This window comes from Poecile atricapillus, chromosome Z (assembly GCF_030490865.1).
Source record: "Poecile atricapillus isolate bPoeAtr1 chromosome Z, bPoeAtr1.hap1, whole genome shotgun sequence".
Taxonomy (NCBI): domain Eukaryota; kingdom Metazoa; phylum Chordata; class Aves; order Passeriformes; family Paridae; genus Poecile; species Poecile atricapillus.
The window spans coordinates 26,825,849-26,840,593 of record NC_081289.1 but is presented as its reverse complement, the minus strand read 5'-3'; the positions used below and the strand labels follow the sequence as shown (position 1 = coordinate 26,840,593).

At 39.6% G+C, this 14,745-nt stretch overlaps 1 protein-coding gene across 14 annotated transcripts in view; it reads right to left on the bottom strand.

Moving 5' to 3' along the window:
* TNRC6B (trinucleotide repeat containing adaptor 6B) overlaps positions 1–14,745 on the bottom strand; it is a 134,852-nt gene that overhangs the window by 42,814 nt on the left and 77,293 nt on the right. For 13 of the 14 annotated variants that reach the window (XM_058864544.1, XM_058864535.1, XM_058864548.1 and 10 more), the window contains 4 exons: positions 11,821–11,908; positions 7,991–8,012; positions 6,201–6,545; positions 572–2,899 (listed from right to left, as the gene is read on the bottom strand). In XM_058864544.1, coding sequence (XP_058720527.1) covers positions 572–2,899; positions 6,201–6,545; positions 7,991–8,012; positions 11,821–11,908 — 2,783 coding nt within the window. The remainder of the gene's footprint in view (positions 1–571; positions 2,900–6,200; positions 6,546–7,990; positions 8,013–11,820; positions 11,909–14,745) is intronic. The other variant, XM_058864545.1, reaches the window with a different exon arrangement.

The following is a 14,745-nucleotide window of genomic DNA, read 5'->3' as shown; positions in this document are numbered from 1 at the left end:
TTTTCCCAAGTCACAAGAATTAGTTTGGACAAGAGGAAATGGCCTCAAGCTGAACTAGGGCAGGTTTCAAATGGATATTAGGGAAAATTTTTCACCAAAGGGATTATCCAGCACTGGAACAGGCTGCCCAGGGAAGTGGTTGAGTCACCATCCCTGGAGGTATTTAAAAGACCTGCAGCTGTTGCACTGAGGAACAGAGTTCAGTCATGGACTAAGCAGTGCAGGGCTTATTAAGTTTATGGCTGGACTCAGTCTTAAAACTTCTTTGATTCTGTAATTCAACCTGTTCTTTAGAGCTCAAATTGAATGTGCAGATTTGTCAGCTAACAAACATCCTCCTTTCCTGGCAAGGTGACCAGCATTCAGATCAGTTACTGAAGCACAGCAAGCAGAGGACTGATGGATTCAGATTTTAAAGACACTTTAAATACAGAACCAAATATTCAAATAAGAATTTGGTTTTCTTTACAGAATAAAACTATCAGGAATTGGAGGCTACAAGCATCTCTCCTATGCATTAAGGTTACAGTCATATATAGGAGCTTGCTAAAGAAAGGAATGAGACTATTACCTGATGCTTGTGATTTGCTAGTCATTGGAGTAGGGAGGCTCTGCTCCCGTGGGGCCTGTCCTCCTTGTGAGTTCTTGTCCCACAGATTCACATTCTTGTAGTTATAACTGCTAGGATCTCCCCACGCCGAAGTGCCATCATCAATATCCATTTTTCGACTGATTGACTGTGGAGAAGGTTCTTCCCAGCCACTAGGCTCCTCCTCTTTGGGGGCAGCTGGCTGTGGTCCGCTGTTCCAGTTTGGGTTTGGAGTCCGCCCATTACTTGGAGTTTGGGGCGGTGGACCCCAGGAACCAGAAGACTCCTGCTGTTGCTGCTGGTGCTGTTGCTGCTGCTTGTTCCAGGAGTTGGGCTGTCGACCCGTCTCGTTCCATGTTGAAGTTCTTTTACAATCATCCCATCCACCCTTTGAAGCAGAGCTTGTATTTGCACCATTACCCCAAGTTCCAATCTCATTTTGCCCACCTTCACCCCAACCAGACACTGGCTTGTTTCCTGCACTTTCCCAGTTACTGTTTTTTGTTTGGTCAACTTCCTCTCCCCAACCGTTCTTTCCAGAAGACCATCCTTGATTAGTCTGCCGTCCACCCCACCCCTGATCCTTACTAGAGCTGTCATTCCAAGAGGAAGATGATTTTTCTTCTTGCCTTCCTCCTCCCCAATTAGAAGAATTGGAGTTCTTATAGTCATTCCATCCTCCAGTATTTTTGGGGTCCTTCCACTCCGTTGGGGTTGAGAGCTCACCCCATCCAGACTTGTTTTGATTGCTTTGGCTGGGTACATCGCCCCAGCCCCCTGAGTTCTTTGTCTGTGTGGCAGAGCTCTCCCACCCCTCAGTTCCTTTATCAGACTTCCCCTCGGGCCGTGGCATTTCTTCAATATCCCACACGGTGTCTTGCTTAATTTGAGTCTGGCCCCAGCCGGTGTTTGAAAGCACTCGGGGGTCCAAGTCAGTCCTGCTCAGCAAAGTCTGCAGGACTGCCTGGCAATCAGGATGCGTAGGCCTGTATGATCGGCGTCCAGAATTGTGACTGTCACTACTTCCTGCTTTGTGGTTGCTTCCAGTGCTTTGACCTCCAACCTCACTTCCCGCAGAGCTGGAAGATCTTCCCCAACAGGGAGCCTGGGAATTACCTTGGTTTTCAGGAAGAGGGTGGCCTTTTTGATTGTCCCATGCTCCAGTGCTAGAATTTGGTTGGTTTGGACCACTCCACTCTCCAATCTTCAGTTCATCAGACCCAGACAGCTGTTTCCATTCTCCCTGAGAGGCCCCAGATGTTAATTTGTTCCCTTCACCCCATTTGCTTTCATTTGTATGCTGAGGGCCAAAGTTCCAAGACCCACCACCCGTAGACCGGTTATTGTTATCCCAAGAATCGCTTCTTGACCCATTAGGCTTTTGAACATTAGCTCCTTTCCAGGAGTCCTCTCTCTCCTTTCCATTGTTCCCATGGTTTCCAGAATTGCTCTGCCCAGAGACTGTGTCAGTTCCAGAAGACCCCCTAGCTGTACCCCAAGATCCAACACTCCCTGTCTTTCTTTCTCCAGTGCTTTGAGAAGGGGTGTCAGTGCTCCTGGAAGGGTTCCCCAAGCCCATTTCAAAGGGCATTCCCTTATTCTCCATAGGGTTTGGTGAACTTAAGTTCAAGGAGTTAGTGTTTCCATTTTTTGGTCCATCAGTGTTATGAATTTGAGCCTGTTCTCTGCCAGAGACAAAGTTAACACCCGCATTTTCCATCTTTGACTGCTGTTCCCTAGAGGTCTGACCTACTGTGCTAATCTGTGCATTGGAGCTACCACTATCAGATTCCAGAGTTCCTTTCCTAGAATTGCCCTCTTGAACCAGTGCTGGCCAAGCAGATGGGTTGCTATTTGGGTTAAAGTTGCTGAAGCCAGAACCGGGACTGATTCTGTCTTGTCCACTCAAGTTCCTCCAATTACCTAGTCCATTGTTACTCTCGGCAGCAGGGTTGGAAGATTGAACAGATTTAGCCTTGGGATCAGATTTCCAGGCCCCAAGATTACATTCGTTTCCAGCGCTTCCAGACTGGCACTGGCTTCCTTTTCCTTTGTTACTAGTGGTGCTTCCTGGCAGAGCGTTCTTCTCCAAGCCAGGGTTCGAGGCACTGTTGTTATCGGTGGTGTTTTCGGAAGAAGACTCAGCATCTTTGCTGGCAATACAAGGCCACTCTTCCATGTCAGACCCGTCTACAATCACCTTGTCCCAGATGTGAGTTGGGTTGGCGTTGGTGCCGCTGTTGGAGGAGGCTCCAGGACCCCAAGTAGAATTTGCATAATTTGAAGCAGCAGCACCTCCAATTGCTGAATCTAAAAGAAAAAACCAAAGCAAAGGTTTGGTCATTAGTAATCCGTATTATTTATAATAAGCACAGAACATCAGATTTTTGACATCCGTTACCCCACTTATTTTGCAGAGCATAAACTCCATAGTAACAGCTGCAGCAGTATTCGTAAGTGAATATATACTGTTACTACCAGTACTGGCTCATGTGACAGCTTCCATGAAAATAAAGCAAACAGCTTAAAAAACTGGGTAACTCCCCTCTCCCAGCCTCAATTCCTATGTTGTATATTCTGAAGTAAAGATCACAATTTCTGGTTGTTAATACTTTCAATAGAAGATAAGATCAGCTTTCAGTGCCTGTCCGAGGCTTTCAGTTCATTAGCTTAAATGATGAGCATCCAATGAATGCCTTCCAGATTCGCCTTCACTGAGGGCCACCAATGAGGATCCAGACTTTACAGCAGAGTTAGAACTCCCTTCTAAGCTTTGAATATTGATGAAGAGTAGTTTGTCTTCAACCACTAAATCCCACCCACCAAGATCCAAAAGATCAAGCAGTTCCCAAGTACATTCTGTTCCTTCTGTTGCTTTAACCTCAAATGCAAACTGAACAATAGCAAGGAAGTATGACTCCACTGATATTTTTATCTATCTTTTTAGCACAAAATAACCCTTTTTTCCCCCCTTCCAATTAAAAAAACTTTCAGATTAGACAGATCACAGGAAGACCTTAAGGAGGACAGACGAAGATAAGCTCAAAAGACTGCAAGATTGCCAGGTTTTGAACTTAGAAATGGTTCAGCCAATAAATGATACATGGGCAGCTCTGAACTTAGCAAGATCTTCAAATCAGTGCTTTTACCAGAACATTTAATTTCTGTGAAGACATTCTAAAAGTATTAAGATAGGGGTGCCTGCTCACATATAGCATGCTAAGACACAATTCAATGGACTGTTTTATGAAACCAGCCTTCCCTTGCTGTATTTGACAGTGGTAATAATCATAACTATTGAAAGACTTTCACCAATAAAATTTAAACCTTTTTGTACAAAACTGTCTTGTATGTCCTGAATTATCATTGGTATTGGAAGAATTACATAGAACATCCATCATCTCAGTCCCCTGCACTGGTATGAGAACTTTCAGGGCACTAGTTTTGCCAGAGGGATTTCAATCCTGGTAGAAAAAGGTCCGTGTGAAGAAGGATTGTACGTTGACTTTTAGTATTAAATCCTCACCAACATTACCTATGACTATCTGGTGAATATAAGAATGTGAACAAGAAGGTAAGCTGCATGATCTTCCTCTTTGGGAACCTGCTGTTGTTTTTCTTTCATGTGGCATGAATTTAGCCACAGTATCAGCGCATTTATGTCCAACCAAACTGGGCCCAAACTGCACTTCAGTCTGCCAACAGCCAGATCTGAGGTGGGATAAACAATGTACAAGGCAGATAACAGCACTGCACTTCCATAAGCACTTTGATGGAGCACCTAAGGCAGCCTCGTCTCTCTCTTGTTCACCTGCTCATTCCCACTCCTCTGGCAGACCTACTCTCACATGCTAATATGTATGTTCTCACTGATACTCAGTTAGGTGAATGGGTAAAAGTCATCCAGATCAAAATCAGCTTTAAAAACCAACCTGATTTCATTTTAATACAAGTCAGTTCCCCAGCCCAGTTAACTCATTATGGTGCAGAAAAATGGATGGGGTGAGGCAGGTCTCAAGGACCCGTATCTTTCCTGGCACTCGTGACTTACATCAGGATAATGCAACTAACCATGGCTAATACAGCCATGTTAGTGTCTCTTAGCTGTTAATGCACCATTAAATGAAGTGTAAAAATATGAAAATTTGCAATACCAAATTTCAACCTCAGAAAAACAAATATTAAGTTTCAAATACTTACATACAACATAAGGAGCCTCTCAAAATACTTCAAAATGGTCATCATAAAGTACACTCAACAGCAAAAAAAATGTTGCTCGTGAAAAGTTTCGAAAACTTTTTAGAATGCTTCACTACCACAAATTTTCCTCAGTCAACTACAATAACTGTAAAGGCATACAAGTGCCAGGATTTTATATAGCAACCATAGACTTCAGGCCATGTTTTGTTTCAGGTGTTTTATCAAAAAAATTTATCTCCAAGGCATCTATTTTTAAACTGCTAAGTTAAAATTTTGCCATTACAGTTTGACATTCACTTTTTCTTTTATTAAACAGCAATTATCAAAGACAAGACAAATACTCTGTCAAACAGGGATTTGCTACAAATAAATTCAAGTAGTGAAACCACAAAACAAATGAAATTACTAATTTTCCTAGGATCCTACTTAATAAGGACAGCCATTCCATCTAATTCACCTCTACTTCTGTACAAGTCACCTCTGTTTTTAATTTGAAACCACAGAGAATTCAAAGAAGTTTGACTTCCATGATGGTTAAAAAATCACCATCCCACTGATTTGGCATAATTTTCAAAGAAAATTCAGACATACTGGTATTGTTATTTTCTTCTTTTTGACTTTCAAGTATTTAATATCTCTTTTTTAAATATCCCGATTGTTAGAATTGCAGCTGTCCTTGACTTTTCAGGTCACCTAAGTCTTTCTTTAGAAGGCAGATATTTTGAGTGGAATTTTGTTTGTTCTGCTATTATAATTAAGAAATATTACAACTACTGCAACTCACCAAGGGTCTAAAAAACTCAGGAGCAGCTATAACTTCCCCATGCTCACTAAACAACGCTAAAATCAATTTATCTTCTGGAATACAAAATGAATGGAAAAGTAAAAACAGAACAGTCATTACTTGTACAAAATGGCTTATCTAAGTACAAAAAATAAGACTACTACAAAAAAACCCAACAACTAAGGAGCAATAGGCCATCTTTCTGTTTCATCCAGACATGACAGACACCTGTCCTTTGCCGACCTGGCATGTGCATGTCTCTTTTACGAGACAATACAAAAATGTGACAAGACAGGAAATTCATGTCAAAGAAACCTGAAGAGCCATTAGGAGCTACTCTGTGACTACTGTTTATTTATGCCTTGTGTTTACCTTGCTGCAGAACATTTCAGCAACCAATTAAAACCACTCAAAACATACTTGAAAAAAATTAAACCTCTTGTTCCATCTAGTAGTAAAAATTATATCCATGGCTGCCAACAGAAGTCTGTACACTAAAACAGTAGAACCTCCCCAAAAGCAACCCGAGTTTTGTTATATAATAGCAGGCTTATGTATAATTTCAGCCATCTCTTTTCTGCCATGCACCAACACGTTCATTTAATATTATTTATTATCTCCACTTGCCTGTTGCAGTCCCACTGTCGCTCTGCAGCAGTGCTCCTGTCACTGGTTGTGCGTTGTTTGGGTTTGCTCCTGGTGCTGCTGGGGAGGGAGGCCCTGCTCCACCCCCAAGGAGCATGCAGGATGGCGGAGGGGGCTGCCCACGTTTCAGTAACACTTTGTGGTCCTGCTGGCAACGGAATCGCGGCGGCACCTCCCGAGGCATGTAGCGGGCGGCGCTTGGCGGTTGTCCGTTCGGCACTGCCACCCTTTTGGCATTGTTGCCACCATTGACTGGTGGCGATGGAGAGTTGCCAATTGGGCTGGCAGCCACTGGTTGGCTTAAACTTGGTTTCGTCACTTCGGGCACTGAAAAACAGGAAGGATGAGAATCAGAAGTTTTTCCACTTAAAACCTGTGTTAGCTACAAGAACTCACTGTGACTCTTTGCTTTTGTTATTTAATCTCTGAAATCCTGTGCAGCTTCCACCTTCTCAATAATCAAAAACAATGTAAAGAAGCAGGAATAAGCAGCAACAGCAACAGACCTTTTGCTTCCATGTCTAGGATGAAACTTTACATTCATCAATTTTGCTCTAAGCCCAAAATTTCTTGCAAATATAATGTTGGTAAAGCATATAACCTAGACAGCGAGTAATTTTAAAATATGAGCAGTCAAATATAACTGGCTCCACCTTCCTGACCTTCAACTGGTTTTTGGATTGCTGTGCATCATCATCTTTATTGGAAATCTGAAATCAGAACCCAAGTTTTCACCAGTTTACTAGGCTATGCAGCCACTGCCTAAACAAACAAAAAGATGGGAAATAACCTGCCTGCTTTTGGATTCAGAGTTAACAAATCTGAGTTCTCTGTGCTGCTCTTAAGCAAGGCAGTAATTGCTGACTCTCCCAAAAGACAGTCCTACACAGAGCAACTGCATTTGGCTCACTTAAGGTTTCCCTGCTGCTCACCAGGTGCCCCTCAAGCCAAAGACAAGCTGCTCCTGACGACTATGATGTACTGGAGAAGAAAACCGTAAATCCTTGAGGTGCTAACACCATCACAAAATCTGCTTAAGAGACTCTAGACAAACAAAGCATAATCAGTAGAACTTTTACCAATCTGAGATCAATACAAGTGGGTCTCTCTTGGGCAACATGAATGTATTATTCTCCACATTTTATTTTTATAAGGGTTTTCCAATTTCTCTACATAGGCTTCATTGCCCAAACCCCAAAAAGGTGTTGTTAGCCATAAAATCAGGTTACTACTTTAGTACTTTTCTTTAACTAACAGCCATTTTGTTATCAAAAAAACTGATACACAAAACAAGATTAAATATATTTTAACAACAGCTAAGTTACTTAGTTCAACTTTGAAGATGCTCATTCATGAGCCTTGTTTTCTCTACTGGACTTATATGCGCCTGAATTTAAATTTCCAAACCCAAGTAATTTTCATTCATTTTGGTACCTGACTATAAGCAGTACTTTTGCTGTCTTTCATTTCCTTTATAAAAGTAGTTTCAGTCTTGGTTATTTGACTAAAACCGTTGTAAAACAGAACTGAGTATTTCAGCTAACCTCTCTCATCCACAATCCTCATCCTTTCAAGTATTTAGATGCTGAAAACACATCTGCAGATTAGTTGTAGCTTCTCCATTTTAATCACCTCAACTTGTTTCTTCTGCATACTCATATGCAGTATTTCATCTTTACTCGTTAGTCCCCTTCCTCTTCTAACAATTTTGACAAAGATCTGAATCTTGGCTCAAGTCAATAAAAGTACTCCTTAAGATCAAAGATTCTTACCTTTGGTTTTTTGATCTGTGACCTGCAAATTAAGAGCAAGAATGTAAATAGAGTTTTAAGCAGCACAAAACAAACACTGAACATGTGCTAAATCACAACCATAATATATAAGCACAAGAACAGAATTTGTTGTGGAATGAAAATGACCAACTGAAGAACTACAAATCTGAACAGTATTCCTAGTTAGATATACAAATATATATACAAGGTTTTCCAAAGTACTACAACTCCCGTAATAACTGGCTGATGCAGAAGTCCCTGGCAGAAACAATCATACTACATTCATGATTTTGAGTACTCAATCCTCCTCCTCATCCCAAACATGGGCTTCCAAAGCACAAATAAACATGTGCTATAGCATTACAGTTCTCTCAGATTTTGGAGGTGAAGTATTTCAGTTAAAGTGTAACAAAGCCTTCCCTCTGTGAGAGTACCCTTACAGTAGACTGCTGGGGCCTGAAGCAACCACAGGATTCTGTCTTTCTGCCATCTACCCATTTCACATTTCCCAGAACATCTATTCCAAGGAGAAGTAATTCTAAACCTTACTAGATTCATCTCCACACTTAAAAAAACTACCAGCAACACCTATAAAGTAAATCTACTGAATGCAGTAAGAAGTCAATGACTGAAATGAGTATACACGCTGGCCAACATACTCAACATGGGTTTTGCTGTATCCTACATTGTTTCAGCATAGCAGATTTCAAGCTACAGTAGCGACAAACATATCACTGGTATATTCTCTGGAATCTTGTGTACTGTAGCATTTTTTGAACTTGTCCACCATGAGTTCTACTACACAATAATGAAAAAACCCTAAAGATCATCATGTGTCAGGTTCTATGACACCTATTCTGAAAAGAAATTGCTGAACTAGTCCATATTTCTGGAAAACACACAGTGACAGTATAGAATAATGAAAGCACAAGTAAAAAGCAGTTTATTGTTGAAACTAACCAAGCCAGAACTCCTTTGTAGGGTAAAGAATGAAAAGACAAACTGCACTAAATTGCTATAGTATCATTTACTTTGGAAAGATGAAAACTGTCAATGCATATCAACTACCACACACTAGCAACTTCACAATATGCAAAGTGGAACACTCACTAAAATACAAAATCTTCAGCATTGCCTCCTCACAGACATACAGTGTCCTGAAGGACAATAAAAATGTATCTGTACTAAAACTGTATCTATACCAAGCCAGACATCAATTTTTGACTTCACTTTTGAAACATCCCATATATATCAAATTACATTCATCTTCTATAACAGTTAAAAATTCTGTTACACACATAATTTACCCTTGTGCTTGAATACCAAAGGAAAAGGGGAAAAAATATTAATTAACACCATCTGGTAATGCTGATAAGTTTACCATAGTCAATAGCAGACACATTCAGTAAATTAATAACTTGTCTACTTGGATAAAAAACATTTTACTGAACCCTCGAAAAATTCTACATGATAAACACAAATTATTTAGACAAAAAAAACCCCAAAAACAAACCAAAACCCCTTTTGCCTATAATGTCTCTCTCTCCTAGTCACAAGGATCCGGTTTTGTGATTGTTTTAATCTAAAATTGAAATGCTGAAAAAAATGTGACAGTGTCTCAGATTTACAGGTGTCATCTCTCTGTGGGCAACCTATGAGCATCGGGAGGGTGGGAGCAGCTACAGTGAATGGGAAGGTGGAATAAATCTCAGCCTACTGACAGGCTACCAAACAGCCCCTGGACACCAAACACAGGTATATTTAAGCTGTCAACTTGCTTGTATAACCTCTCTTTAAGGCATTTCTTTTATTAAATTTTATTTTTTGAGTTTCGGATGATCCAGACAGAGCAATTGTTTCATGTTAGACAAACCTGGTATGAAAATGGTACTCTGAAATCATTGCTGCTTATTTGGTAAACACCTCCATAGTCAATAAGAAAGAACACACACATTTATGTTTTGTCCATCTGGCTGCCCACTTTGCAATTCTGAGCTGTCTCCAACTACTACTGTGAAGTTTGGCCTCTAGGAGATTAAATTACTTAGTCTTTACCTGTCCTGAGAGTGTGGCAGAATATGTGCTGAACAACTTAGTAAGTGAGAGACCACACAGGAAAGCTGGCAAATCCCTTTTGTATTCAAAGCACCAGTTCCTCAGTAAACATGGCACTGTTATCAAGATGATCAGTACAGCCTTTTCAAGTTTCCCTTTTATCACTGAATATCAGCACATAATCCTCAAGTCTCTACTCTTTATTCATAACGGTCTGCACTTTCTGGTTTCTACATACATTTTTTGTACTTGAACATTAAACAGCACTAACACCGAGGCAAAAAGATACTGGAGAGACTGTATCTGTATCAACTGCTCTTTTGCACTGTTATTGGGGATGTATCAACTGGATGAAGACAACTGACACACATTTTTTGCACCCAGTTTAAACTGATAGACTCAAATTGGTGAAAAAGCCAGATGAAAAAAGACCCTGGATAAGCCAAAATTTAACTGAAGTTGGTGCTGTCTGTTCTCAGCAGAAACCGACACAATGTAAGTGAACGTTGTCATCTTTCATCACCTTATTGGTCACTGAAGCAACTAAAAAGCAGACTACTGAAACAAAAAAAGCCTTTGCTCTCAGTTTTACAAAATGATTCACATTGGAAGGGACAGCCTCTGGAAATCTAATCCACAGTTTCTACACCTGTCCTCTGCCTGGCCCCCAGAGGCTCCTCAATTTGAAACAAAATCATCAAAACTGTATTGCACAGGACCATGTGAAACTCAGTTCTGAGCATCTAAAGACAGAGGCACCACAACCCCTCTGAGAAACCTGTTCCAGCAGCTGCCCAGCCACAACATGCACAAAAAAGGAATCTTTTTATGATTAGGCAGACTTTCAATATGTTCGTAACGCCTTATGCTTTGCCACTGGGCACCGTGGAGAAGAGTCTGCCTCCATCTTTTTACTCCCACAAAGTATTAATATACATTGATGAGATCCCCCAAGTCTCCTCTCCTCCAGGAGGAACAGTCATAACACTCCCAGCCTCTCCTCATTTGTCAGACTCTCCAGTACACCTAAATCATCTTATAGACATTTTGCTCCAGGGTAGTTGCACCTACTTTATACTGGGATGCCCAGGAAGGATTTTACTGGTAAAAAGCATGGATAAGGCCCTAAGAGTCTCAAACTAACTCCTAGAACAACCTGCCAAATTTTACTGTAAAATACAGACCTTCTAATACGCCAAGTTACAAAGTTTTTTTCTGAGTAGAACCAATTTTTGGTGACTTAAAAATTTCTCCACAACTCACACTTGAACTGGTAGACTTCAGCAAAAGTGCTATTAGCTACAGAAAACGTCAAATTCAAGTAATATTTAGCAAAAAACATAAACAGAATCTTCAGTAGTAAGTATTTCATATAAACTTCCTTAAGGATTTAAAAAAAAAAAAAAGGAATCTTCCTGCTCTAATAAATATTTACTCAACTTTATGGCAAGAATTGCAAAAGCCCATGAGTATTTCAATCCATGAACACCTCAAACAAGCAGCAGTCGTGTAGAGAGAGATCCACAGAAGCCGTATTAGGTAACTTAAATGCTTTATATAAAAAAATTAATTTCATTTTACACAGCACTCTAAGGAGAAGAAACATCCAAGTTAAACAGCTCAGTTCCAGGAAAATGATGCAAAAAAGTGTCTTTAAAGAAGCACCGCTCTTAAGCAACAATTTTTAAGTTCAAATACAAACAAATTAACATCTTATTACCACCAATACTGTTCATGTTTTAGCTGGATATAAGAATTAAAATATCAAAACCCACCTTCTGAGCAGAGTCCTTCTTTTTCTTATCCTCTTTCTTCCTTTTCTTGTCTTCCATTAACTGTTCTTCCCTTTCTTGCTCCTTCTCTCTGCCAAAACATGAAAAACAGTGGTCTGAGAACGTTGGCACAATCAAATTGTACAAGAGCCACACATACTATAAATCTCTTCCCTGCAAGAAAGACAGTCAAGCTATCAGATTCCTCTTATCACACTTCATTTCTATCTGAGGGTTTCCATCAAATTTTGATAAGAAAAGCACCTTCTAGCTCAGTATGGCCACAATCATGCCACATGCTGCATAAAGAAAAATTCCTTTATTCAGATCAGGTCTGTTATGGCAGTTCGCTACATAAATTAATCACATGCCTGACAGTAGAAAATATCTTCAAGACATTTTGGCCGAAGTACTCTTATAATTGGGTCATGCTATTATTTAACGAAGAGTCTCATGAATCTTTTCATATGGTAAAAAAAAAAAAAAAAAGGGGGAAGTTGTAATTTAATATAAGATAGTTTGGTCTGATACAACATTTATCTTCACAAGGGGAAGAGATTATTCTATTGCCTGTAGCTATGTCACTTGTAAGAGACTCGAAGTGTCACATCAAATCAAACCTATCATTTATTATACAAATCTCTAATTTAATTTCTAGGCTATTGTATCCACCCACAGAATTTTTGTGATGAAACTTGTAATATAAATTACTTTCCAGGGAGTCTATTTTTTCCCACAAGAACATTCTTTCAAAAAAAGGAAAAAAAAAATACATGCAGCTGCTATTGTTGTCAAGCCATCATCTTGTTGCTATGTTCTGTATCAAATAAGAAAGTACTATGGAATAGTTAATTTACTGCATTTATATTATTGGCTGAGCTGTTTCTATGGTGAATCACATTTTTGTTAACCAGTTGTCTTCACCTCCTTAAAAATAAATTTAAGGCCAAGTTTTCAGCTTACCTGGAGTAATTTCTTTTTATAGGGAAAGATTAAGACAAAGACCATTAATGTAAAAAGATGATTTGACAGATGAGGAGTAGGATCAGAGACTCTACAAATGGGAAGCAACTAACAAGTATAATCCACAACCTTTCAGAAAAAAAATAATATAAAAAACAGAACAGCATTACAAATAAAACGGGAGTTTATAATAGTACTGAACTATTTCTTGTATTTATGCCTAAATCACAGGACTTTTTGGATCACGGTTTAAAAACCTTAAGAGTTGAGTTGGCTTTGCTGTCATATTGTACAGACTTTTTCTTGAATTGCATCTATACAGTAAAGGTAAAAGAAATATCCTTCTTTTCAATTTCACTAAATTCTACAAAGCCAAAGTGCAACGAGATATTTACACAACTGATTCCTACAAAAAATATTTTGAGATGCTATGTATTAATAGCTTCCTGATTGAGGGCTTCCAAGAACTCTCTAAATTACAAAGGTCCTATAGAGAGTAATTAATGTTTTTCTGAACGGTTTTCTGAAGTTGGGCACCCTTTCTTCATGGATGGATGAAACTGATAAGGGCAAGATGAGTTGTCAGTAACAACATCCTGAGGTTACCACCAAATGCAACTAATACACTTTTTTCAGAAGCACTAGGGAGCTTAGTGTACTTTGTATTGTGTGTCATAGCATTGAGACAGAATTCTTCATTTTCTTTGAGCCATAGATTGTAAGCAAGATGAAAAAGCTCTCCTGCGACACCCTCATCATTCCAAGTTGCTATGATTTCATATTATGTTTACTACTTCTGTCTTGTCAAGCTATGTATACCTTTTGGGCTGTGGTGCAAGTTTTTATTTTCTACACTATTTCCAAAGAACTTTCTTGCAGTAGGCAAATGTTTAAAAAGAAGTTTAAAAGGAGCTGTCTCAAAAGAACTGCTGAAAAATGGTAGGCTCAAAACACAAAATGACTTCCAGTAACTGCCTGGCACACAGGCAGCTTTCTACTTAAAAGCACCTTCCTCACTTTTGTGAGCAGACAAGAAGGGAATAGAAAAGAAAAAGAACCACATTCACAACCACAGCAGAAGCTACAGCTTACAGTGACATGCAGCACTAAAAGGATACAAGGACAAAAGATCCACAGCCTGAAAGTAATTACCTAGTTATGGTCTGCCTTTGTGGTAAATTTAGGACATGGAGATTGCTATTGCTGCTGCCTTGTTTTTTCATCTACGTGGACTACAGCTGCAGAGAAGCCCTTTTGTTTGGCATGAATACCTCCCCTTCTGCTCTTTTAGCAGAGATTTAATATTCCATTGGGTGCATCCTCAACAACCACAACACAGCAGCAACCAACACTTGGTTTACTTCATTTACCAAAACTTTATTTAGGCTTCAATTAATATAAGTTCTAAGGTGGAAAGGACCTATCTGAACACTTGGGCTACATCATGTGTACGAGATCATAGAGCTCCTGACAAAGTGCTGAGCAAAACCTCACAAACATGTCAAAGTATGAAGATATACTTTCCAAATGACAGAGCAAGAACAGATGCTACAGACACTACCAATGTAGAACCACAGTGAAAGTTCACTAAACTAGAAGGGTAAATATCTTATTGTTATTTTGGGTATCACAAGTGCTGTTTTCCAAATTCTACTCTTTGATGCATTTCACTAACATTTGTTTTATGATCAATGATTTTCCTCTTCAGCTGGATGCAAGATGCTTGTTGAATACAAGTTTAACTTGCAGTGTTAAATGTTCTGAAAAGTTCAACACCAACAAAGCTTTCAATCATCTCCTTGATGTATTCCAGAGATAATGCTGCCTATTAACTTCCCATTAGCCAAATGACAGTTCTTCCTGGCCTGTTGAAAACTCAGGGGTCCATCATGTGCTTTCCAGCAAACAGCTGCTTACACTGAGGAGATCAACAGGCCAGGAGAAAACCCATCAACTCCAAGCAGA